Consider the following 27,182-nt stretch of genomic DNA (forward strand, 5'->3'; position numbering starts at 1 on the left):
CGTTGTGGAGCACAGGCTCCGGACGCACAGGCTCAGCGGCCATGGCTCACAGGGCCAGCCGCTCCGCAGCACATGGGATCTTCCCGGACCAAGGCACGAACCCGCATCGCCTGCATCGGCGGGCAGACTCCCAACCACTGCGCCACCAGGGAAGCCCGCCATTGGGTCTTGAGGGTGGGGCCCTCATGAAGCGGACAGGTGTTCTTCAGAGGCCGCAGGGAGCTCCCTGGCAGTCCAGTGGTTAGGATTCAGCGCTTTCACTGCCGAAGGCCTGGGTTCGGTCCCCGGTGGGGGAACGGAGATCCCACAAGCTGTGTGGCGCGGCTGGGGGTGGGGCGGTCCCAGAAAAACCCCTGCCCCTTCCACCACGCAAAGACACAGTGAGAAGACGGCCACCGGCCACCCGTAAGAGGACCCTCCCCCGTCGGAGCCGGCACCCTGACCTCAGACTTCCAGGCTCCACAACCGTGAGAAATAAACTTCCCTTGTTTATAAGCTACCCTTCAGCTCTCGACGTGACTGGCCAGGGTGTCGGGCACTCTTCAGGGGGAGGGGAGGCTCCTGTGCAGCTGCCTGGACTGGGGGCAGGGCCGCCGCCCCTCAGAGTGGCCTCAAGGCCACACTGTCCCCCTCAGACACCCTTGCAGGCTAGGAGTCAGCTCAAGGCCCATCACACATCCTCTGCCACAGGTGAGGGTGGGCACAGCTGTGAACGGAGGCGGAGGAATGGGGGATCCCATCGCTCTCCCGTGCAGCACACACCCCCGCCTCCCCACAAGTGGCTAGTGCCGTGGAGCCCCCGAGATGGCCCACCCAGGCCCCACCCCACTGGAAGCCATCAGAATCCACACCCCAGTCAGAGTTTTTATTGGGTACTGCCCCTGCAGCCCATCCATCCCTCCCCACAGGTCCCCTCGGCGTGCCCCCAGAGGGGAAGCCCTATGGGGGGTGTGCAAGAGGAACTCCACCCATGGGGCACTTGGGACAGACCCGCCGGCCAGCAAGCAGAGAGGATGGGCTCTCCCTGGCTCTGAAGTGGCCCTGCCCCCGGCTCCGCTCGTCCACGTCTCCTCCCGTGAGCTCCACAGCAGCCGCTCGGCCTCTGTCAGAGCGTGGGCCCCCGGCCCGGGCTGTCACCCCGGCCAATGCTGGAGCCCTCCACGGCCACATCGGGTCTGCTCCTGCCCTTCTGGAGTGTGTAGGCGGATGGCCCCAGGCGCAGGATCTTCCCACTGCCCAGGCACTCACCCCCTTTGTAGAACACAGCGAACTGCAGAGGAGAGAGGCCGTGTCACCTGCAGTGCGACCCGGCATCCGGGTGCCCACAGTGCAGCCAGGAGCCCGGACCTGGGGCTGGGGAGGGGCAATGCTCTGCCTCTCCCTCTTTTGTCCTTGTCCCCGGGGCCCAAACCAGAGGCGGGCCAGGGCAGGGCAGGGCAGCCGGCACTCCCACTAGCCGTGCGAGAGCCAGGCCTCACGGTTTCAGGGCTGCCTGCGCACCCACCCTTGCAGGCTGTGTGAGCTGAGCAACGCAGTCCCTCTGCCCCTCAGCTTCCCCTGGAGACCAGCTGCTCTGGTCGGGAGGAAATGCCGTCCTTCCAGAGCACGAAGCCTGCTCCTCCGTGCAGCCAAGCAGCTGCTGAGGAGGGCCGGGTTCCGGGGCAAAAGCAGGTGCAGACTTGGGGCTGAGACCCCAACCCGCCTGCCAGTCGGTGTACCCCCAACTCACCTGTCCCAGGGCGAGAGCCCGCACAGCCTTCACGGCCGTCACCCACACAGTGCCGTCTTGATTGAGGGTCAGCACGCAGGGCACTGGGGGAAGAGAAGGACCCTTGGAGGGGGTGCTGGCCTTGCCACATGCGCTCAGCCCCAGGCCTTGGGCCCCCGGGGAGGAAGGAGCAGGCAGCGAGGACAAAGGAAACTCGGGGCAACAGCCAGAGGGGCTCAGCGCTGCCCGCCCGGGCCCCGGGGCGGCACACACACTACCTGCCGGCCGGCCTGCCAGCGGGACCCTCAGTCCCACCCGCCCGGGGAAACCTGCCCTCTTCCAGAGACCGACCCTGTGTCACGGACAAAGGAGGCTAAGCTGGCCTCAGCGCCCCTCAGGCTGTCTCTGCGTAGGCAGAGGGCAAGGAGGCCTACACCTTATACAATCTGAACAGTGGGGGCCCGGGCCCAGGCCCAGGTCGAATCACCGGTCCTAACTCTGGCCTCACCCAGGGATCCCCGCTCAGTCACCTAGCGCCATCTGGTGGCGGAACCGGAAGTGGCACTCCATCATCTTGTCGCGGACCAGGGCTGCGGGCGGCTCCTCAGCCACCCAGTGCACGCGGCCGGTCCGCAGCAGGTCCCTGTACAGGGCCGGGTGGTCTCTCCGGGGGGCCTGCGGAGCGGAGCGCGAGGACGTGACACCCTGGAGCCCTCAGTGGAGGGTCCTGCCCCAAAGCCCCCTCTCTGCACTTCATTAATAATGATCATAACAGTAAACACTCACTAAAATCCACGCTGACACGTGGAAATTCATGCGCTTATCCCTCGAGCCTTTCTACCCCACTTTGAAGATAAGGAAACTGAGGCACGAGAGGGAAAGTCACCCGTCATGGTCACACTCAGCAAATAGCAGGGGAGCATGCGATCCAACCCCATGACCTCTCCTCCTGGAAGTTCACCCTGCCCCCACCACAACCCGGCGTCCCAGTGCCAGAGGCACACGGGGCAGCCACGTCGCCACAGGGATCCCACCAAGCCCCACGTGGCTGGGGACAGGCCTCCTAGGCCTCCATGCACCTGGCCTCCTAGGACTTAGCAGGCCTCCCCTGAGGCAGGACCAAGGGCATCAAGTCTGGAGCCCTTGGGCTCTAAGTAGATAAGGAGACCCACACAGGGGACAAGTGTCAGTGAATGTCCTTTCTCAAAAGAGACAGCTAAACTTTACACTAAAGTCCCTTTAACTCCTGCTGGACCAGAATCACAGTCCAGGCCCTTGCGCCCAGGGCTCTTCTGGGCAGTGGTGTCCCGGAGGCCTGTTGGCACCTCTGCTCGCATCTAAGGGAGGGTCCCCCAGCTCTGGGACAGAGCGCGCTCAGAGCCGGGATGCTCAGCCTTGGCACTGCTGAGATGTGGGGCCGGATCACTGTGGAGGAGACGGGGCTCCCTGGCTTCACCCCCTGGACGCCAGCAGCACCCGCTCCCCTCCTCCCTCCCCCACGCTGTGACGCTGAAAACGTCCCCAGGCCCTGCCAGATGTCCCAGGGAAGGGAAGAGGGCACACAGGCCCACTTTGTGAAGTCCTGCTCTACAGCCTGGGGACACAGTCCCGGGTCCCAGCGGCCCAGAGCCCCGCCGCGGCAGAAGGCCTAGGTCGGTCCCAGCTCTACACCCTATCTGTTCAACAGTGAATTGCTGGAGGCCTCCGTGTGCAGGCCCTGTCCCAGGCACTGAGCCACCCCCGCTCCAAGGGACCTTCCCACGTTACTTAATCTTTGAGTCTTGTAAAATCGGAGGAATACGTCTATTTACAGGGACCGATGTGATGATTAATAATGTGACCAGCATACAGTAAAAGCCTAGTAAGTACCTTAAACAAAACCCTTCTGGTACCTAGGGCTAGTCCCGGGAGGATGCAGAGGAAAGGCAAGGATGCTCCCGACCGCAGCTGCCCTGCAGGCCCCCAACCCTGCCTGGCTCAGCACCGTGGGCTCTGCCGCAACCAGGCCTCCGTCACCTCACCCGCCCGACTCACCACGAGCACGTCGCCCCTGGCGCCATCCTTCGCCACCACATACCAGGGCTCTCGTAAGCCGCCGATGCTGGCTCTCTGGCCCCAAGTATACAGGAACCAACCTGTGGAAACAGTCTCTCGGTGAGGTGGGAGGGGCCCCGTCTCAAACGTCCCACCCCTCGCGACGGGGAGGAGGCGCAGGAGGCTCCCTCTGCGGACCACCCGGGCGGCCTGGCTTAGGCTGTACCTCCCACCCAGCGAGGAGCCGTTCCAGCTGTGCGGCCCCCTGACCCACCAGGCGCAGGGACCGCTCCTTTAGAACGTGAGCCAAGTGCCCCGCCTGAAGCCACGAGCCCCTCTTGCCGAGCCCCCGTGTACTAACCGCCTCGGGGCCAGGACATCAGGCTGCCCCGGTTTCTCTGCACCCTCACCCCCACCATAAATACCACAAGGCCAGCTGGCTAGGCCACGCCTTCCCCAGCCCCCAGCCCCACAGGGGAACCGGCGCCGAGCTCAGCACTCCACTTCTGCAAGCCAGGCAACGGAGCTGGGCTCCCCCGCGTGCCCTGGCAGCCTCCTGCCGGGACAGGCTGCAAGCACCCTGCAAGTTGTCCCCAGCAGGGCCGGCACATCCTCCCTCAGGAACACTCAGCTCTCTAGGAGCCCGTGACGTCTAAGGCCCGCTCCCTCCAACAGCACCAGGAAGGGGAAGTCGTCCGGCCCAAACCGAGGTGAGGGTCTCCAAGGAACAAGCCCCTTGGGAGTGTCCATGTCTAAGCCCCAGCCCTCGTCCTTCCGGCAGGTCAGACCCACGCTGGACCAAGTCTCGTCTGTCATCAGGCCCCCAAGGGCACAGCCCCACCGTTGACCAAGCCCGCCTCTGTCCTCCCACCTGGGCTGTGAACTCTCGCGCCTGACCCGTCCTCCCGACACCAGCTCAGGGCAGGCTCAGGGTGCCCCGACCCCCAGCAGCGTCTGCGAATGAGGGAGCAGCCCCTGGGGTGCAGCACTCCGACCAGGAGGGCCACCTTCTGGTCCCAACTCTTCACGGCGATCTAAATCATGAAACTCGTGCTCTGAAGTCAACCTAACTCCTTCCCTCCAGTGGAGTTTTTCTGTAGTCTGGTATTCTCTAAATGTAATGAAAAAATAAGTCTATTCATGGAGACTTAATACATAACTCAGAGAGTGAGGCTTCTGAACCAGACGGCATCCTCTGTTACCGGCTGCGATGCTGCGATGCTGAGATGCTTAAAAGGAGCCCACGGAGCCCACGTCTCAAATCGCAAACACCGGGTCAGAGCCACTCCCACCTTCCCTGGCGCCACCCACCCCCTGCCTGCGGGACTGGAATCATCTCCTCTAAACCCCAAGAGCTCAGACCTGCCCCACGCCTCAAGTTGCTCAGGATGAAAAGCAGCCCAGGGTTGCATCTCACCTTTATGCGTTCCCAGAACTTTATTGTCTTCTATAGAAATAAATTTACCAGGTCGAGGCTGTAAATACTGGAAAACAAATGCTTCATTACTAACAGATCCAGGTCCAGAGCAGAAACGTGGCTCCATCCTTTTGCATCAAAAACCACTCACCTGAAGGATGAAATTTTCAAAATTTCTTTTACCAACAAAACAGATGCCCATGCTCTGAAATGAAAGGAAGGCCGACTGTGAGACGCACGGCCGGGTGGGGTCCTGCACTCCACCTGGAGAGCCTGGGCAGGGGCGGGGGGGCACATAGGGCCTCTTGGGGCCTCACCTGCCCCAAGCCACCCCACCCCCGGACCAGGGGCCTGGCTTCCCTTCTCCAGCACCACACACACCAGTCACAGCCACAAACAGATCTCAGGGGCTTACTTCAGGCCCCAGACATGGACCTTGGCAGCTAAGTAGGCGGTGCCACCTCCACACCCAGCAGGGTCTGGCCCCGCACTGCAGACCCTCAGACCAGCCACCCAGGAAAGAAAACTAAAGCTGCTTAAGCCCTCAGGCCACTGTCGGTGAGTCTCGGGGGAGAGACAGGGACCAGAGCAGAAGCAGGAAGTACAAGCCAGGCCACGAGGGGAAGCATTGCGGGAGGGTCCGAGGAAGGAGTCTTTTCTCCAGGTGACGTTTCTAGCACGCGGGAAGGCCTGGCGGGAACAGGCTCGCCGTCCCGCACTCATGGTTCGGCTTCCTCGCTCACGCGCTGGCCTGTGTCTCCCTAGAACACGGGTCCTAGGAGGGCGGCTCGCTCAGCTCTTACCGGTCACGCCCAGAAACCGAACAGGTAGAGACATGAGTAGAGATGCTACGGGTGGAGGGATGGGCACAGGGCTGGCTTCCCTGGGGACAGCAACTTGCTGACAAAAGCACAGCTATGCCCGTCCCCAGGACAGACGTGAAGCAGCAGCTGCAGCTAAGGCCGCCTCAACCCGAAACAGCCTGGTTAGACTGGCCACCCCAGGGTCTGCCGAGCCCGCTGGGACCCCTCCCACATTGCACCCCACCCTCTAGCACCAAGCGCCCACCACACTGGCTTCACCTCAACTCCACCACTGCGCCAGGCTCGGGGCCTTTGCACAGGCTCTTCCCCGACCATCTATGTGACACTAAATCCTATTCACCCTGAGGCCTGAGGACAAACAGACTTTCCTTGGAGGCCTTTCCTGGCGTGTCTCTGCCCCCGAATCTAGATCAGAGCCTGTGGCATTTTCTCTCACCAGACCCTACACCTTCTCTCAGGGACACCTTCCGAGTTTACAACGGTAGGTTTGTCTGTCTGCCCCCTTGACATAAGCTCCCTGAAGGCAGGGATGGAACTGTGCTCTTCACCGTGTCCTCAGAGGCCAGTGGTGCAGTGCCTGGCGCAAAGAAGACACCTGACGAGGCCGTGCTGACGCGTGGACGGAAACAGAGATGTGTGTGCCGAGGGGGTCTCAGGGCCCGGTCCTCACCGTCCTGCTCTCACCGGGCAGCTGAGCCAAGAGCACCCCAGCCAGCCACCTAGCTGCCAGGAGAGCTGCCACCCCCGGGGGGCCGAGGCACGGCCGGGAGGGAGAGGTCCCTCCTCTGCTGCTTTCTGAAGGACCCAGCCCCTTCCACTGTGTGCACGACGGGCTCCTCACTCGATGCCAGATCCCAGGCAGGGGAGGTGGTGCAGGACCCCAGGCTGGGAGCACGCACACCCCTCAATCCTACCTCTTTTTTCTGAAGCACATGATGAAGTCTATTCTCAGCAGCTATTTTCTTTACAAAATCTTTTGTTAATCCCCCCAGGGGGAAGAGCGTTCTCCTCAGGGCATCCTGGGAAACCTGGCTGAGAAAGAAGGTCTGGTCTTTAAAGCTGTCAGCTGCTTGGAGAAGTTTTACCACTGCCAAGAGTAAAGAACAAAAGACGTTGCAGGAATAAAAATAATCACACTTTGCTTTTAATAATGTCCTTCTGTTTACTTTGTAGATTACCCCTGGTCTGGCAGAAACAAAGATCAATACTCAGCAGAAGACTTCCAGAACAGAGAACCGCGTGGTTCAGGTAAGAAACATTCTCACCCCTAATTGATCTGCTATTGAAAAGAGTATGCAGAGGGTAGAGTTTATGTGATAAGGACATTTATTCCAGTTCGTATGTTAGACTATATCTGCAAGGATTAGACATCACATGACAAAAATGTTATGAAGTGTTAAGAAAAAAACAAACTCAGCCACATCGGGGAAAACTGGACGAGACAATGTACAAAAATCCTGCCGAAACGGTGTCAGCTGTGCTGTTTCCTAATAGCCACAGGATGTGTTTGCACCGTGGCTGCTCTCAGGGACCCTGCTCACCTCCCAGGTCCCACAGTGGACGCCAACCACGCCCCCCAGCAGCACCCGGTTTCTAAACGTACCCCCACTTGGTCACAGGGGCTTTTTCATGGTTCGAGCTGACATCCGTCAGCTGCCCCTCTGCAGTTTCTCTAATGTTCTATTCACTGTAAACACCCGTTCCCGGCTGGACAGCGACAGTGCAGAGCTGTGACTGACCCTGGCCACAGGATGCGGTTCAGGAAACAAGGCCCGCCTCCATCTCCGGGTCCCTCGGTCCTGCCTGGTGTGTTACAGACCTTCCATGACCGCAAACACTGGGTCCCCCACTCTGCAGCTCAATGACCAACGGAGGAAACTGAACGTGACACCAGTGTTCCGGATTCCTTCCACGTGACTCACATCCAGGGCTAAGCAAAGCCTCGGCAAGTCACACCCACAGCTCACACCCGTGCCAAGGGTACAAACAGCCCAAGTGCAGCGTGCAGCTCAGCCCAGTCACATGTGTAACATGCTCTCTGTGTAGCTAATGTTTTCCACCCGTGACCTCAAATTTGATTCTCACTCTAGCCCTATGATAGAATTATCCCCATTTTCAGATGAGGAAACTGAGGCTCAGATAATTAAAGTGACTGCCCACAATGGTGCAGGGAGAGAAGCACAGAGCTGGAAACTGAGCTCAATAGCCTGGTTTCTATTCCAGCACTTTTTATGTACAAAACAACAAAATCAAGTGAAAAGTGAAAAACCGAGTTCAGTCAACCAGTCATCAGACTCATGACTGATGGCAGACTCATTTGCCAAAGGTTCTTTTTTGTTTCAAAACTAAACTTAAACAGTCTAAGTGCATATAAAAGCCTCAGAATACTGGGAGCAATATGCAATTTCTCAAAGTTCTGGGTTATTTTAAAACAAACTCAAAATCTATGATTTTTAAGAAAGCAAGCAGGAACCCTAAACCACGGAAAGGGATGCCTGCTAGGCGATGGTCTGCCTGTGCCTGGAGCCTCATTCACACCTTCGCTCCTCCGGGTCGGCCGTGGTGCCACCTGCCACGGGGACGTGTGAGGACATCTACCCTGGCCCAGGGCCAGGGGTCAGGAGCGCAGGCTGGACTCCGCTGCCCCTGTGCGCTCTCCCCAGGGACCCAGGCCAGGAGGCTCAAGACCAGGTCTCCAGGGCAACTGAGTCAGAGCAGAATAAAAATCTCTAGGTGCCTAAAACGCACACAGAGAACAAAGACACTGTGGTATTATTAAAATAGCTACACAGAACAAAGCACACGCCAATGTAGTCAGAGGTCTGAGTGCCTTCGGCCTGTCAAAAAGGCCCAGAAAGCTCTGTAAGGCGCCACATTTTCTAGGAGGTAAGCGGGGATGGCTATGTGACATGGAAACAAATCCTTCATCTACTCAGGCCCCTTAGACCTACGTTCACTGGGCAAATTCCACCATGGAGTCCCCAGGCGGCAGGGCTGGGCAGTCAAAGCCGTGTCCTCCTGATGTGGAGGGTTTCCTGGTGAGGGTTGCCCAGGAGTGTGAACGCAGCACCGGGGAGGGAAGCGGTCACCTCGCCCCACACATCAGCCCCTGACCACACACACACAGACACACACACAGACACAGACACACACACACACACACACACAGACACACACACACACACACACACACACGCCCCAACAGGGAACACAGAGCAAGATGCCTTCCCAACATCAGGTAGGCCGTGTCCTTGTCTGGGCCCTGCCAGTAAGGTTATCTCTGGCCTTGGCTGCTGTGAGAGGGGGAAGGAGGGAGAGAGAAGGAAAACAGGGTGGATCAAGCCGGATGACACGGAGGACGGCATAACGACCAGGGACGGCGGAGCTGAACAGACCCAGCTGGGATCCAGCCCCCCAACCCGAGGCACCCCAGTTGGCGAGTGCAGCCAAGCTTCAGTTTCCTCATCTGAGAAACAGAAATAGAGAACCCGCATGCTGGCACTGCCAAGAGGGGCACGGGGAGGGAGGTGGTGGGTGTGAGGCAGCCAGGGCAGGCCAGACACGGGGAAATGCCAACTCCCCCGTGGGCCTGCAGCAGTGGAAACTGCCGGCAGAAACATGGCTCCGAGCCCCATCTTGTTTTTCACTTAATAATGATGCAAATTCCTCTGTTCTACATGCAGATGTACACCAGGACAAGCCAGCAGCTTTCCAGGTGACTGCCTGGCATTTTCTAGGCAGGTGGAACTTTGCTCCCTTTGACACTGCTAAGCTAATTTATATATGTAATCTTCGTAAGCACAGTTACAAGCCTGGCTGCCAGGCCTGTGCCATGTCAGGTCCCAGCACTCATGTCACACTAAAGTACACCTCAATCTCAAGTCCTCAAAAACTCGAGGGTAAGAATCAGGGCCTGTTACGCTCCAATTATTATTGTCGTGCGTCTCCTCCCAGAACTGGGTTATGAATTACGGCTTCAGTTTCCCAGCAGTCCTGGCCCGGGCGCCCCGCCTGAGCCTCCTCCTGGTACCAATCACAGGCCCTTGGGGAAAACGACCCTCTCAGTAACTGTCCTTTTTCGAAGAGGAAACCAAAACCAACTAGCTAGTTTGGAACACACGGAGAGAAGTCGTGCAGGTGTGCTCAAACAACTCACTGTCATTCTTCAAAATATTTTACTTCATTCACAAATAATTAAGCTCTGGCCCAGGCACTTTTACTCACCATTTCTAATTTCAAATCGATTTCTGAAAAGCCCTTCTGGCCTCCTAACGTGCTTCTGCTGAAAGACCTCTTCATCTTCCAGGGACGTTCTTGCATAGTGACCCGTAGCAACTGCATCTGCTCCTGGGAGGTTTTTAAAAACACGAAGATCAGATTTTATTTATTTTTATTTTAAAAATTTTTTTAAATTTTATAGTACAGATGTCTATCCTGTCAAATACTTTAATACAATTGACATTCTGTTTTTTTAATTTTTTGGCTGCGTTGGGTCTTCGTTGCTGCGCACGGGCTTTCTCTAGTAGTGGCGATCAGGGGCTACTCTTCGCTGAGGAGCATGGGCTTCTCATTGTCGTGGCTTCTCTTGTTGTGGAGCACGGGCTCTAGGCACGCCGGGCTTCAGTAGCTGTGGCATGCAGGCTCAGCAGTTGTGGCTCACAGGCTCTAGAGTGCAGGCTCAACGGGCTTAGTTGCTCCGCGGCATGTGGGATCTTCCCGGACCAGGGATCGAACCTGTGTCCCCTGCATTGGCAGGCGGATTCTTAAACACTGCGCCACCAGGGAAATCTCCAGAGATTTTTTAATTTATTTTTTTATATAGGAGGTTCTTTTTAGTTATCTGTTTTATACATATTAGTGTATATATGTCAAGCCCAATCTCCCAATTCATCCCACCACCACTACCCCCTGCCTCTTTCTCCCCTTGATGTCCATACGTTTGTTCTCTACATCTGTGTCTCTATTTCTGTCTTGCAAACCAGTTCATCTGTACCATTTTTCGAGATTCCACATATACGCGTTAACATACAATATTTGTTTTTCTCTTTCTGACTTACTTCACTCTGTATGACAGCCTCTAGGTCCATCCATGCCTCTACAAATGACCCAATTTCATTCCTTTTTATGGCTGAGTAATATTCCATTGTATATATGTACCATATCTTCTTTATCCATTTGTCTGTTGATGGGCATTTAGGTTGCTTCCATGACCTGGCTATTGTAAACAGTGCTGCAATGAACATTGGGGTGCATGTGTCTTTTTGAATTATGGTTTTCTCTGGGTATATGCCCAGTAGTGGGATTGCTGGGTCATATGGTAATTATATTTTTTGTTTTTTAAGGAACCTCCATACTGTTCTCCACAGTGGCTGTATCAATTTACATTCCCACCGACAGTGCAAGAGGGTTCCCTTTTCTGCACACCCTCTCTAGCATTTGTTGTTTCTAGATTTTCTGATGATACCCATTCAAACCAGTGTGAGATGATAACCTCATTGAAGTTTTGATTTGCATTTCCCTAATAATTAGTGATGCTGAACAGCTTTTCATGTGCTTCTTTGGACAAATGTCTATTTAGGTCTTCTGCCCATTTTTTGACTGGGTTGTTTGTATTTTTAATATTGAGCTGCATGAGCTGTTTATATATTTTGGAGATTAATCCTCTGTCCGTCGATTCGTTCGCAAATATTTTCTCCCATTCTGAGGGTTCTCTTTTTGTCTTGTTTATAGTTTCCTTTGCAGTGCAAAAGCTTTTAAGTTTCATTAGGTCCCATTTGTTTATTTTTGTTTCTTTTCCATTACTCTAGGAGGTGGGTCAAAAAAGACCTTGCTGTGATTTACGTCATATTGTGTTCTTCCTATGTTCTCCTCTAAGAGTTTTATAGTGTACGGTCTTACATTTAGATCTTTAATCCATTTTATTTCTGTCTGTGGTGTTAGGCAGTGTTCTAATTTCATTCTTTTACATGGAGCTGTCCAGTTTTCCCAGCACCACTTATTAAAGAGACTGTCTTTTCTCCATTGTATACCCTTGCCTTCTTTGTCATAGATTAGTTGACCACAGGTGTGTGGCTTTATCTCTGGGGTTTCTATCCTGTTCCATTGATCTATATTTCTGTTTTTGTGCCAGTACCATATTGCCTTGATTACTGTAGCTTTGTAGTATAGTCTGAAGTCAGGGAGCCTGATTCCTCCAGCTCCTTTTTTTCCCCTCAAGATTGCTTTGGCTATTTGAGGTCTTTTGTGTCTCCACACAAATTTTAAGATTTTCTTGTTCTAATTCTGTAAAAAATGCCATTGGTAATTTGATAGGGATTGCACTGAATACACTGCGCCACCAGGGAAATCTCCAGAGATTTTTTAATTTATTTTTTTATATAGGAGGTTCTTTTTAGTTATCTGTTTTATACATATTAGTGTATATATGTCAAGCCCAATCTCCCAATTCATCCCACCACCACTACCCCCTGCCTCTTTCTCCCCTTGATGTCCATACGTTTGTTCTCTACATCTGTGTCTCTATTTCTGTCTTGCAAACCAGTTCATCTGTACCATTTTTCGAGATTCCACATATACGCGTTAACATACAATATTTGTTTTTCTCTTTCTGACTTACTTCACTCTGTATGACAGCCTCTAGGTCCATCCATGCCTCTACAAATGACCCAATTTCATTCCTTTTTATGGCTGAGTAATATTCCATTGTATATATGTACCATATCTTCTTTATCCATTTGTCTGTTGATGGGCATTTAGGTTGCTTCCATGACCTGGCTATTGTAAACAGTGCTGCAATGAACATTGGGGTGCATGTGTCTTTTTGAATTATGGTTTTCTCTGGGTATATGCCCAGTAGTGGGATTGCTGGGTCATATGGTAATTATATTTTTTGTTTTTTAAGGAACCTCCATACTGTTCTCCACAGTGGCTGTATCAATTTACATTCCCACCGACAGTGCAAGAGGGTTCCCTTTTCTGCACACCCTCTCTAGCATTTGTTGTTTCTAGATTTTCTGATGATACCCATTCAAACCAGTGTGAGATGATAACCTCATTGAAGTTTTGATTTGCATTTCCCTAATAATTAGTGATGCTGAACAGCTTTTCATGTGCTTCTTTGGACAAATGTCTATTTAGGTCTTCTGCCCATTTTTTGACTGGGTTGTTTGTATTTTTAATATTGAGCTGCATGAGCTGTTTATATATTTTGGAGATTAATCCTCTGTCCGTCGATTCGTTCGCAAATATTTTCTCCCATTCTGAGGGTTCTCTTTTTGTCTTGTTTATAGTTTCCTTTGCAGTGCAAAAGCTTTTAAGTTTCATTAGGTCCCATTTGTTTATTTTTGTTTCTTTTCCATTACTCTAGGAGGTGGGTCAAAAAAGACCTTGCTGTGATTTACGTCATATTGTGTTCTTCCTATGTTCTCCTCTAAGAGTTTTATAGTGTACGGTCTTACATTTAGATCTTTAATCCATTTTATTTCTGTCTGTGGTGTTAGGCAGTGTTCTAATTTCATTCTTTTACATGGAGCTGTCCAGTTTTCCCAGCACCACTTATTAAAGAGACTGTCTTTTCTCCATTGTATACCCTTGCCTTCTTTGTCATAGATTAGTTGACCACAGGTGTGTGGCTTTATCTCTGGGGTTTCTATCCTGTTCCATTGATCTATATTTCTGTTTTTGTGCCAGTACCATATTGCCTTGATTACTGTAGCTTTGTAGTATAGTCTGAAGTCAGGGAGCCTGATTCCTCCAGCTCCTTTTTTTCCCCTCAAGATTGCTTTGGCTATTTGAGGTCTTTTGTGTCTCCACACAAATTTTAAGATTTTCTTGTTCTAATTCTGTAAAAAATGCCATTGGTAATTTGATAGGGATTGCACTGAATCTGTAGATTGCTTTGGGTAGTATAGTCATTTTCACAATATTGATTCTTCCAATCCAAGAGCATGGTATAATTCTCCATCTGTTTGTGTCAGCTCTGATTTCTTTCATCAGTTTTTTTTTTGTTTTTTGTTTTTTGTGTTTTTTTTTGCTGTATGCGGGCCTCTCACTGTTGTGGTCTCTCCCGTTGTGGAGCACAGGCTCCGGACGCGCAGGCTCAGCGGCCATGGCTCACGGGCCCAGCTGCTCCACGGCATGTGGGATCTTCCCAGACCGGGGCACGGACCCACGTCCCCTGCATTGGCAGGTGGACTCTCAACCACTGTACCACCAGGGAAGCCCTGATCAGCGTTTTATAGTTTTCTGAGTACAGGTCTTACACGTCCTTAGGTAGGTTTATTCCTAGGTATTTTATTCTTTTTGTTGCAATGGTGAATGGGACTGTTTCCTTAATTTCTCTTTCAGATTTTTCATCATTAGTGTATAAGAATGCAAGAGATTTCTGTGTATTAATTTCGTTTCCTGCAACCTTACCAAATTCATTGATTAGCTCTAGTAGTTTTCTGGTGGCATCTTTAGGATTCTCTATGTATAGTCTCATGTCATCTGCAAACAGTGACAGTTTTACTTCTTCTTTTCCAATTTGTATTCCTTTTATTTCTTTTTCTTCTCGGATTGCCATCACTAGGACTTCCAAAACTATGTTGAATAATAGTGGCAAGAGTGGACATCCTTGTCTTGTTCCTGATCTCAGAGGAAATGCTTTCAGTTTTTCACCATTGTGAATGATGTTTGCTGTGGGTTTGTCATATATGGCCTTTATTTATTTATTTATTTATTTTTGTGTGTGGTACGCGGGCCTCTCACTGTTGTGGACTCTCCCATTGCGGAGCACAGGCTCCGGACGCGCAGGCTCAGCAGCCATGACTCACGGGCCTAGCCGCTCCGTGGCATGTGGGATCTTCCTGGACCGGGGCACAAACCCGTGTCCCCTGCATTGGCAGGCAGACTCCCAACCACTGTGCCACCAGGGAAGCCCTATGGCCTTTATTATGTTGAGGTAAGTTCGCTCTATGCCCACTTTCTGGAGAGTTTTTATCATAAATGGGTGTTGAATTTTGTCAAAAGCTTTTTCTGCATCTATTGAGATAATCATATGTTCTTTATTCTTCAATTTGTTAACATGATGTATCACATTGGTTGATTTGTGTATACTGAAGAATCCTTGCATCCCTGGGATAAATCTCACTTGATCATGGTATATGATCCTTTTAATGTGTTGTTGGATTCTGTCTGCTAGTATTTTGTTGAGGATTTTTGCCTCTATATTCATCAGTGATACTGGTCTGTGATTTTCTTTTTTTGTAGTATCTTTTTCTGGTTTTGGTATCAGGGTGATGGTGGCCTCACAGAATGAGTTTGGGAGTGCTCCTTCCTCTGCAATTTTTTGGAAGACTTTGAGAAGGATGGGTGTTAGCTCTTTTCTAAATGTTTGACAGAATTCACCTGTGAAGCCATCTGGTCCTGGACTTTGTTTGTTGGAAGATTTTTAATCACAGTTTCAATTTCATTACTTGTGATTGTTCTGTTCAAATTTTCTATTTCCTCCTGGTTCAGTCTTGGAAGGTTATACCTTTCTATGAATTTGTCCATTTCTCCCAGGTTGTCCATTTTATTGGCATAGAGTTGCTGGTAAGTAGTCTCTTAGGATGCTTTGTATTTCCGTGGTGTCCATTGTAACTTCTTTTTCATTTCTAATTTTATTGATTTGCGTCCTCTCCCTCTTTTTCTTGATGAGTCTGGCTAAAGGTTTATCAATTTTGTTTATCTTCTCAAAGAACCAGCTTTTAGTTTTATTGATCTTTGCTATTGTTTTCTTTGTTTCTATTTCATTTATTTCTGCTCTGATCTTTATGATTTCCTTCCTTCTACTGACTTGGGGTGTTTTAAAAAAAAAATTATTTATTTATTTATTTTTGACTGTGTTGGGTCTTCGTTTCTGTGCATGGGCTCTCTCTAGTTGCGGCGAGCGGGGGCCACTCTTCATTGCGGCGCGGGCCTCTCACTGTCGCGGCCTCTATTATTGCGGAGCACAAGCTCCAGAAGTGCAGGCTCAGTAGTTGTGGCTCACGGGCCTAGTTGCTCCGTGGCATGTGGGATCCTCCCAGACCAGGGCTTGAACCCGTGTCCCCTGCACTGGCAGGCAGAGTCTCAACCACTACACCACCAGGGAAGCCCTGACTTGGGGTTTTGTTTGTTCTTCTTTCTCTAGTTGCTTTAGGTGTAAGGTTAGATTTTTTATTTGAGCTTTTTCTTGTTTCTTGAGGTAGGACTTCCGTTGCTATAAACTTCCGTCTTAGAACTGCTTTTGCTGCATCCCATAGGTTTTCGATTGTTGTGTTTTTGTTGTCATTTGTCTCTAGGCATTTTTTGATTTCCTCTTTGATTTCTTCAGTGATCTCTTGGTTATTTAGTAACGTACCGTTTAGCCTCCATGTGTTTGTGTTTACTTTATTTCCCCTGTAATTTATTTCTAATCTCATAGCATTGTGGTTGGAAAAGATGCTTGATATGATTTCATTTTTTTTTTTTAATTTACTGAGGCTTGATTTGTGACCCAAGATGTGATCTATCCTGCAGAATGTTTCACGTGCACTTGAGAAGAAAGTGTAATCTGCTGTTTTCGGACGGAATGTCCTATAAATATCAATAAATCTATCTGGTCTGTTGTGTCATTTAATGCTTGTGTTTCCTTAATAATTTCCTGTCTGGATGATATGTCCATTGGTGTAAGTGAGGTGTTAAAGTCCCCCACTATTATTGGGTTCCTGTCGATTTCCTCTTTTATAGCTGTTAGCATCTGCCTTATGTGTTGAGGTGCTCCTATGTTGGGTGCATATATATTTGTAATTGCTATATCTTCTTCTTGGATTGATCCCTTGATCATTATGTAGTGTCCTTCCTTGTCTCTTGCAACATTCCTTAAAGTCTATTATATCTGATATGAGTATTGGTACTCCAGCTTTCTTTTGATTCCCATTTGCATGGAATCTCTTTTTCCATCCCCTCACTTTCAGTCTATATGTGTCCCTAGGTCTGAAGTGGGTCTCCTGTAGACAGCATATATATGGGTCTTGTTTTTGTATCCATTGAGTGAGCCTGTGTCTTTTGGTTGGAGCATTTAATCCATTCACATTTAAGGTAATTATCGATATATATGTTCCTCTGACCATTTTTTTAATTGTTATGGCTTTGTGTTTTTGTAGGTCCTTTTCTTCTCTGGTGTTTCCCACTTAGAGAAGTTCTTTTAGCATTTGTTGTAGAGCTGGTTTGGTGGTGCTGAATTCTCTTAGCTTTTGCTTGTCTGTAAAGCTTTTGATTTCTCTGTCAAATCTGAATGAGATCCTCGCTGGGTAGAGTACTTGGTTGTAGGTTCTTCTCTTTCACCACTTTAAATGTATCATGCCACTCCCTTCTGGCTGGCAGAGTTTCTGCTGAGAATTCAGCTGTTAACCTTATGGGAGTTCCCTTGTTTGTTATGTCCTTTTTCCCTTGTTGCTTTTAATAATTTTTCTTTGTCTTCAATTTTTGTCAGTTTGATTACTATGAATCTCGGCATGTTTCTCCTTGGGTTCATCCTGCCTGGGACTCTCTGCGCTTCCTCGACTTGGGTGGCTATTTCCTTTCCCATGTTAGGGAAGTTTTCGACTATAATCTCTTCAAATATTTTCTCAGGTCCTTTCTCTCTCTCTTCTCCTTCTGGGACCTCTATAAGGCGAATGTTGGTGCGTTTAATGTTGTCCCAGAGGTCTCTTAGGCTTCATTTCTTTTCATTCTTTTTTTCTTTATTCTGTTCCATGGCAGTGAATTCCACCATTCTGTCTTCCAGGTCACTTATCCATCCTTCTGGCTCAGGTATTCTGCTATTGATTCCTTCTAGTGTATTTTCCATTTCAGTCACTGTATTGTTCATCTCTGTTTGTTTGTTCTTTAATTCTTCCAGGTCTTTGTTCAACATTTCTTGCACCTTCTTGATCTTTGCCTCCATTTTTTTTCCGAGGTCCTGGATCACCTTCACTATCATTGTTCTTAATTCTTTTTCTGGAAGGTTGCCTATCTCCACTTCATTTATTTGTTTTTCAGGGGTTTTATCTCATTCCTTCATCTTGTACATAGTCCTCTGCCTTTTCACTTTGTCTATCTCTCTGTGAATGTGGTTTTTGTTCCACAGGCTGAAGGACTGTAGTTCTTGCTTCTGCTGTCTGCCCTCTGGTGCATGAGGCTATCCCAGAGGCTTGTGCAAGCTTCCTGATGGGAGAGACTGGTGGTGGGTAGAGCTGGGTGCTGCTCTGGTGGGCAGAGCTCAGTCTGCTACGGTTGGAGGGTCTCCTTCAGAGGTGGGGGGCAGCTGTGGCTCACCACGAGGACACGGACACCGGCAGCAGAAGTTCTGGGAAGTATTCCTTGGTGTGAGCCCTCCCGGAGTCTGCCATTAGCCCCACCCTTATTTTTTAAATTTTTATTTAAAAAATATTTTTGGTCGTGCCACACAGCATGTGGGATCTTAGTTCCCTGACCTGGGATTGAACCCACACCCCCTGCAGTGGAAGCACGAGTCTTAACCACTGGACCACCAGGGAAGTCCCGAGGATCAAATTTTAGAGTTGCACTTGCTGGCCTTGGCCAGTCTGAGCCCAGGGTGCACCAAGCAGCAGACAGACACCAGGTCTCACACCAGGCAGTCTGTGCAGATTACCTGCCCCACTCCCAAACACCCAGATCCCAGGGAATAGAGGCACACCTGAAATTCCATTAAATAAGCAGCCTTTAGGTCTCTAAATTGATATAATCTTGCTACAAGATTTTACTGTATCTCTAAGAGTCTTTCTAAAGTTAGTATCTATCCATTCATTCTAGCCTAAGGAAAATTTCAGATATGCACACAAAGATTTAAGTACAAAAAGCTAATTTCAGTGTTTCGTATACTAAGGAAAAACTGAAAACAACTGAAACGTTCAACACCAGGAGACTATGAAGTAAATTAAAGTGCCATTGCCATAATAACAGTGCCACTTACACAGAATTTTTAATGGGAAAATGCTCATGATATTGTTCAGGAGGGAAAGAAAGTTTATGACTCTACTTTTTTTAATGTACGGAAAAATATGAAGACAAATATCAGAGAGTCTCTTCCTTTGATTCTGGGAGGTGAAATTATAGGTGATACTTTCCCTTATCTTTTTTACTCTTCTGAGTTTCAAATTTTCTTTAATAAATACATATTATTTTTATAACAGTGAAGGACATGCAGCATAGTCAATTTCTTCTTTCCACGTAATGCAAAAAAGTGAAAGAACCTACGAAGGCACATATTAATCCATAACCTTTGCACTGTGTGAAAATTTCAGACATTTCGTACTGCAGGAGACTTTTTCCAGGAAGGTGCAGCAAAACTGATTCAGTACTTAACCAACCAAAGTAGCTCAGTGTAAAACAAAAGACACAGTAAGAATTAACTGCTGCATATTAACTACTTGAAAAAGCACATTTAGGAACACATTATTAAATCTTGATTGATTTTCTAATAGAGAAAAAAAAAACCACTTTATTTCCTTAAAGAACCACCAGTTACACTGCAAAAATGTAGGATTCTTTGTGAGAAGCCCTAAGATTTCAGAAGTCTAGGTTTCGAGTATTTTTATTCTGGGTTGTACTGTTCACACAGTAAATTCAGACTCAGAAACATTTACCGCAGAAATTCTTCCAAAGCATCCCTAACAGGTGGCCACCTAGGGGCTCCCTGAAAAGCTAAGGTGACAAGGAGCTTCAAGCTCTACAAAGGCAAGCATCATTCCCCATGAAGAGCTGTTTGTGCCTCCCCCGAGTGAAATCTTTCTCCTGTGCACCCCAGCTCTGGCCTCTGGGGTCCCAAGCTAGAATGTGATCCTGAGTCACATGCTTGCGTGCTGCTATGATGGCCCCAAAGTATCGTCAGATGGAGTATTTCCCACACTCTCAAAATAAAAACCAACTCACGCTCCGTGAGCCTGTCACTCTTTTTCCCGAGTAAACTGTAACTAAATACAGCCACCAGACGTAGGCTGCCCAGTGTGGACCCCAGCGGACCCCTCCCCCTTCCTCGGATGTCCTGACCACAAGGCAAACTTGGGCTGCACTGGCTCTGATGCCAGACTGCAGGCTCACAGTCAGCTCGAGGCTCCTCGAGGCCCTAGATCGACTCCCAATCCTGTACCAGGAGATTTAATTACTGAACCTAGGTAGCAAACTTTGCATTTATCTCTACTCAATTTCATGTTATTGGTGTTAGCCCAGCATTCAAATTTGTTAGGACTTCAATTCGTAGTTCTCATAGGCATTTTTGGTAAAAAATAACCTAACTCCATGAACCGACTTTTCATCACTGTCATCTCAGTGGCAGGTCGCTTGCATATCAGGTTGGCAAGCCGACTCTGTCCCCTAATTAAGTCATTACAAAGTGCTGACAGGACAGAGTGGCCAGTGGTCCTGTGACCCCACTGGGCCACTGGCACACAGCATGTTTTGGCACATGGCCAGATGTGGCAGGGTGAGTGCAAGGGGCCAGAACCATGTGAAAGACCAGCATCCAGAGCTCCAGAAGCTCATTGCTGTGGCCCTGACAGCAAGGGGACAAGAAAAGAACCTGAATTCACAAAAGCACAGCAACAGTTACCACGAGGAGCCCAAGTAAGCAGGTCAGCAGCAGGGGGTTCAACAAACAGGAATGGGGATGTCCCACCAGGCAGACAGGAATGAGAAGGCAGAAAGCTGGGAACAGACAAAATCTGCAGGCAAGCTGTCAGTGGCAGCAGGACCTTGAGCAGAAACGGGCTTTCAGAACAGGCCACTAAGACGTGGCTCCAAACCAGAGAAACGAAACAGACCCAGGACCCAGAATCAGCTACAGACCCAGACCCGTTTCGAGACAAAGCAGACGCCTGCTTTTAAAGCAAGAGAAAAGGTCTCAGTAGGACCAGCAAAAAGGATGACTAATAAGAAACTAAATGCCGAGTTTCTTAAGTTCTGAATTAGGGCTCCTGAAACTTCCGCTAAATATAACCACATCTGGAACTAGAGCTGCTTTGAGCAAAGCCAAACCTGCAGGCGGGGTCTGGGGGCCTCACCTTTCAACTCTCGCCAGTGATCCAACACTTCTTTCCTCAAGGTTTTCTGAGGTTGGTTCTCCTGAAATCCACTGTGCTAGTCCTTATAGCTGTGCGGCCCGTGACAAAGACGCACTCTCTCCCCCCGGGGATCCTATCATTTGTGCATCGCCAGACAGTTCTTTCTTATCCAGTGAAATACAAAATCCTATCGTTTTCACTGCTTCCTTTCCTTCTGCAAAAAGATGAAACTGCTTACAAGGCTTTGACTTCTGGCTTTCTCTGAAAATCTTATGATATTCTCCTTTTTCAATTTCAAGATACTTTATTATTTTTTTAAACAGGTCACAACACTAAGCTTCTGGTCCATTCTGCCTGCCATTGCACAAGCTACAAACATTTGCTCAGCAGTCGAGGGGCACTCTTTAGTAGCATGTTTGAGAAGTGAATAAAAATCCATATAGAACAAATATTGCAATAGTTTCCACAGGAACACAGATAAGTGTGACCCCATCTCCCAGGCTTCCACATTGCCGCATCTGTGCCAAGCCTACTCACACAGAAATCCAAACCTTGCAGAAACTAAGTTAAATGGTCCCCCCAAACCCTGAATTCAAGCTAAACTCACAGTTAACAGCTACGAGAATGGTGTCTACACGTCAACATAAGTTGCAGCACAGGCTGCTGGGTGACCTTCATTCTACGCTCCCAAGCACAGGACACAGGCACAGTGCCACCATCCTGCTCCTCTAATTTGGGTAGGAAGTTGTGGTTCTGGATTTGCTGCATCAGTTGCCACGTGGGCCCTGACATCACACAGTAGATGGTCAGCCTCTGGAATCCACTGAAGTGGATTCAGCAGCGATAGTGTGAGCACCCATGTTTTCAAAGAGCACCCAATCTCCCATATGCATCTCGGGCAAGTAAAATGCTCAACAATGCGATCGAGGTCATCATAGGTCAGTCTCCAGATGCTGGATGGATAATACTTCCCATCTGCTTTGGGGCTCTTCTGCAGAAGGGGCTTCATATGTGCATGGTCATAAAGGATGCAGCTGAAAGATCCATATACTCCATCATTCACGTAAACATTCACGTAAGGGTCTGTTCACTTGACTCATCAGAGCCTGTCTGCTCCTCTAATGTGAGGTTTTTTTGCAATGATATTAACTGTGAGCTTGAAAGCTGATGCAACATAGTTATCTGCCTGGCTCAGCTATGATTCTCACTCTGGAGTCTAATGGAAAATACTTGTCCAAGGCTGGGTTGATCTCTTCAAATTTAAGATTTACATCCTCAGATCCAGAAAAGCTACCACCAATATCAAACAGATACATGTTGAAACCGACCTCAGCTCCCGGAAATCTTACGATTTTTAAAAAGACAAATGCAGATAATCCAAATTACTTACCAAGATTATCCACAGCGTAATTAAAAAAACAACTGAATTTGATACGCTTGTTGCAGACTATGTCAGGATTGGGAGTTCTTCCTTTTTCATATTCATTTAAAAAATCACTGGAATAAAAGAAAAAGACTTTTCACTTTTAAGTGTGAGACACTCTGTGTCAGCTAAATTAGCTAAATTACTTGCTTAATTTAGAGTTTCTCCCTGTCTTACCAAAACTATAATTTTCGACAAAACAGAAGAGCTTCAGTATAGAGCCATTTTCAATATTTTCATCAAATATCTGTTTAAAGACAGCTGCACTTTCCGTCTGAACCTACACTCACCAGGCCCCAGGCCCCATTGGACCGTTTCCCAAAATAAGACCCAAAGGACCCCCTCCATCAGAGTCACCTGAAGCACCTGCTCAAGTGCAGGCTCCAGGGCCCCATCCCAGACCCAGGCCCAGGTATCTGTTTAACCAGCACCCCAGCTGATTCCTCAGCCTGACATCTACTGCCCAGTGGATTTGTCCTCAGGGACCAGTCACAGCCAGCCTTCCGTGGGAGACCTCAGCCTTAGCTCCCTTATACTAATTTAGCAGAGACTTCTGGCAGGTGGCAGAGTAACAGGAATAAGTGCTAGGGGTGCTCTGGGATGCAGGCCTGGCCTCTAACACAGACTCCCTGAGGGCGGCTGAGGCCTCCCACACACAGTCTTCAGCACCACTGCCAAAACAAAAAGTGCTGGCTGCCATTGGCCCGGCTGACTACGGCAGTCCTGCCCTTAGGAAGCCTTCTGCGTCGGGAACTGCACCCACCTGAACACATCATTCCAATACTCCTTCACGTAGGACACTTGATGGAAGGGGATGTCTAGGATTTGGCAAACTCTGTAAGCATCTTCGCAGTCTTTGTCAGCCGTGCAAACTCCGTGCTCATCCAGCGAGTCCCAGTTCTTCATAAACACCCCTGTCACCTGGTAACCTGGGGGAGGGGCGAAGGACAAATTAAAGAGAGGATATGAAATCAACCTTGGGTGGAAAAAGCAGTGACTCCTGAGCTCCCCTGTGCCTCTGTGCACTGGTGCCTGGCAGTCCCCCCCTTTGCCACGTGGCCTTCTGTGCTCTGACTACATCTTAGTGCAAACTGTTCCTGACTCTCCGGCTGATGCTCGCACCCTGACCCTCCCCCTGCACTTTGTAAAGGCCTTCATCCTCACAATACGCTGTGGGGCTGCACTGATTGCCCGCATCCCCAAGGTATGAACAAGACGGCATTTTTTCACCTTCGTGCTCCCACGCACAATGCCAAGCACATAGAGGCGTAGCCAACGTGTGACTGAATGAAAGAAGAGCAGAAACTCAACACAATTTTTCGAAACAAATAAAAACCACCATTCAGTTATCAGAAAAGTAAACTCATTTCAAAAGTTATTTCCAATTACCATCTAAGAATTAAGATTCTAAGTCATCAGACATAAAGACATTTAAAATTCTGGCTACTTTATTGTAAGGGCTGTACTATCTGTATATTTTGAGACCATTTTCTCCCTTTTCTGTCACTTACAAAGTACCCAACCAAATATTGGAAAGACCAACTTTAGGACTACATAGGTGTCTACCACATATGAGAAATCTGTTCTTTGCGTAGGCTCAGTGTAATCAAGGACAGGGCATTTGACCGTAAAAGGTTTAATACAGTACTCCAAAGAACAGAGATTCAGTGACACAGCTTTGCCAAATACTAAAAGGTCACATTAACAAGACCACCCCCCCATCCCAGCAGGTAATAGGCCCTCCCTCCTCTGCTTCCCAAACCACGTGACTCTGCTTCTCTTGTAGTGCACACCGCACTAGGTGCCAGTAGTTCCCATCCATGCTCCCTGTAGCTCACTAAAACATGGAGCTGTGTCTCATACACCCACGTGTCCCCAGCGCCCAGCAGTGCCCAGCAGAGAACAAGAGCTTAACCAGAACAAACACACAACTCCACATCCAGAGCTTTAAAAACCCCCTCTTCTGGGCTTCCCTGGTGGCGCAGTGGTTGAGAGTCCACCTGCCAATGCAGGGGACGCGGGTTTGTGCCCCAGTCCGGGAAGATCCCACATGCCGTGGAGCGGCTGGGCCCGTGAGCCATGGCCGCTGAGCCTGCGCGTCCGGAGCCTGTGCTCCGCAACGGGAGAGGCCACAACAGTGAGAGGCCCGCGTACCCGCAAAAAAAAAAAAAAAAAAAAAATCTCCTCTTCTATAGCCTGATCTGCCTGCTCATCTTTCTTCTGGAGATGTGACCCATTTACATGGGCACAGGCTCTGGCACTCCAGGATGGGACCAGAGCACCTTGCCAGTCCTTAACTTTCCAGGAGGCACGTGACAGAACACACACGTCCAACAAGACTGGGAAAAACCCCGATGCCGAGTGGAGAGGACCAGGCTTCTTCTTTGCTATGCCCATCAGCTTCTCCCACGGAGGAGCAAAACCCAAGGAAGCTGGAATACGAAGCTGTACAGTCTGGACTCTGGGAAGGAGAGCTTATCTTCCTGAAATAGTTACATACCTAGACTCTCCAGGGCCACCTGCCACATCTCCCCAAACATGTCACAGCCTTGTCGGAACCCTTCAAGGGCTCCGCACTGCTACCCGACACAGTCGAAAGCCCCTAACAGAACATATTGCATAACCAGGGCTCAACCTACCCCTCCACCCCACCCCCCTTCTGATACGGACAGAGTAAAGGGACAAAGTAGGTAATTAAATAGTTAGTCCCACTAGGGGACTGTAAGTAAAGAGGAAAGTACGGGAGACCCCTGTAAGTTAATGATCACTCAAGAAAGCAGGTTTGCTTAACCATAAAACCAAGCAGGCTTGCTTAGTAACAAAACCATGCAACAGAAGCATGAGACATGCCCCCAAACAATAAAACAAGGCTGGCATGAGACCCACATCCTGCCCGGTGAGCTCAGTAAGTTAACGATTCCTAGGACATGCTCCTATGTGTGTACTAAAAACAAAAATATAAGGAAAGGGTGACATTATACTGAAACCTGAGATGATTTACCATTTTTAGCATACGTTACCGCCTTCTTGCTAATTCTCATTGCGCCATGACAGTCCTGGCTTGACCATGTAGGGACAAAACTCCCCCAGCCAATGTGGAGGAGCTGATGATGGAAGACTGACGTCTACTCAAGAATGAGGAAGAAGGTGGTCTTTTCCCCCTCCCCACTTTTCCTCTGATTTTAAAACTGTAGCCCACTAAGTTCTCAGGGCACAGCACCCTCTCGCCCGCCTGCTTGTAAGCCTCACAAACGTCCTATTCTAATACATCCCTTCTTAGCTATCACTTTGCCTCTCGCTGAATTCTTTCCGCGCCGAGACATAAAGAACCGGAGCTCCTCGGAACCGCCCCTGCCCCCAAACACCACCTCACGGTCTCACTTCCGCCTCCCTCTGGCCAGAGCCGGCTCCTGCTGCCGACTCCGCCAGAAGTGCTTTCCTCCTCCCCGATCTCTTAGTGAAATCCTACTCCTCCTTCAAGTCTTGCAACCATGGATTTGAGGAGTCTAGGTCTCCCATCTTCCAGGTTGGCACCTCCTCAACTAATAAACCTTCCTCTGCTCCAAACTCGAACTTTCGGTTTGTTTAGCCTCACTCTGCGTTGGACACATGAACCTGGGTTCGACAAGTCTCAGCTCAAACACTACCACTTCTGTGATTCTTTGATTCCCCCTTCCTCGCAATTATATATGCCTACAGTTTGCCTATACTGCTATTTAACTCTTTCTTGCACCTTTCATAACAGCTACAGTTACTAATAGTATGAACTAATAACAACTACTGTTTTCTGAGTGCCTGACATGTGCTGGGCACTGGGGTTACGTCTCTGTATGAATTATGTTACCTAATCCTTCCAGTAACCCTGTGAGGTAGGTGTTCCCTCCACTTCACAGACAGGGAGCGCTGACATCGCTCGTCCCAGGTCAGGAACCTTGCACTCACTCTGCATTGCAAGTACCTAAGCACGAAAGGCGGCTCACAGCAGAGGGTCCACAAGTGTCACTAGGGGTACGAGGCCTCACAATGAGAGAGGGCCACACAGACGGAGAAGTCAGACGGGCAGTTCACCTCAGCTCCCGACCCGGGGCACCCGTTAGTCGCCTGAAGAAACGCAAGCGCTTTTGTGCAAAAGTTTGTCATCCACCGAACCAAGACCACAGACGCGACTTAATAAGCAGACGACCCGTCGGTACTTGTCGCACACGTTGCCTGACGGCCATGTCGTGTGTCGTAAGGGCAAGGACCTCCACGGAGGCTGCTGTGCCCGCAGAGGTCAGCGCTCCCCAGGCCAAGTGCGGACGCCGCCGCCATCACCCCGGACGCAGGGCCTCGGAGCCAGGGAGAAACGCGGCCCCCCGAAGTCGGAGACCCCCTTCACTGCGTCGGTAACGGGTGGCCCGACTGCTCCCCAGCAGTCGGGGCTGCGGTCGCGCGCTCTCCGACCCCCAGGCACGGGTGAGGGGCCGGGGCGCAGCACGACCGGGCGGGACTCTTCGAGAAGGGGCCGCTCAGGGGCGGTCTGGGCCCTCGGCCGCCTCACCTCTCCGCCTCAGCAGCAGCGCGGCCACGGCGCTGTCCACCCCGCCCGACACGGCGCACACGACGTGCCGCGCCCCCTGCATCGCCCGCGGCCACCTTTCCTGGCAGTCGCCGCCGCCGACACGTCGCGCAGGAAGTCCCGCCCCGTCGGCGGCGCTCTCGAAGAAGAGGCCCGGCCGAAAGCATGTTCTAG

At 49.9% G+C, this 27,182-nt stretch overlaps 1 protein-coding gene across 1 annotated transcript; it reads right to left on the reverse strand.

Annotated features, from left to right (window-relative positions):
* Window positions 1-1,105: 1,105 nt before the first annotated feature.
* TRMU (tRNA mitochondrial 2-thiouridylase) lies at window positions 1,106-27,072 on the reverse strand. The gene is given in 10 exon segments (XM_007472383.1): window positions 1,106-1,270; window positions 1,730-1,812; window positions 2,239-2,383; window positions 3,743-3,843; window positions 5,160-5,364; window positions 6,898-7,070; window positions 10,208-10,330; window positions 22,418-22,524; window positions 23,214-23,379; window positions 26,991-27,072. Coding segments are annotated over 10 exon segments (1,350 nt in total).
* Window positions 27,073-27,182: the final 110 nt, after the last annotated feature.

The sequence above is a fragment of the Lipotes vexillifer genome, unplaced genomic scaffold (genome assembly GCF_000442215.2).
Source record: "Lipotes vexillifer unplaced genomic scaffold, Lipotes_vexillifer_v1.1 scaffold382, whole genome shotgun sequence".
NCBI lineage: Eukaryota > Metazoa > Chordata > Mammalia > Artiodactyla > Lipotidae > Lipotes > Lipotes vexillifer.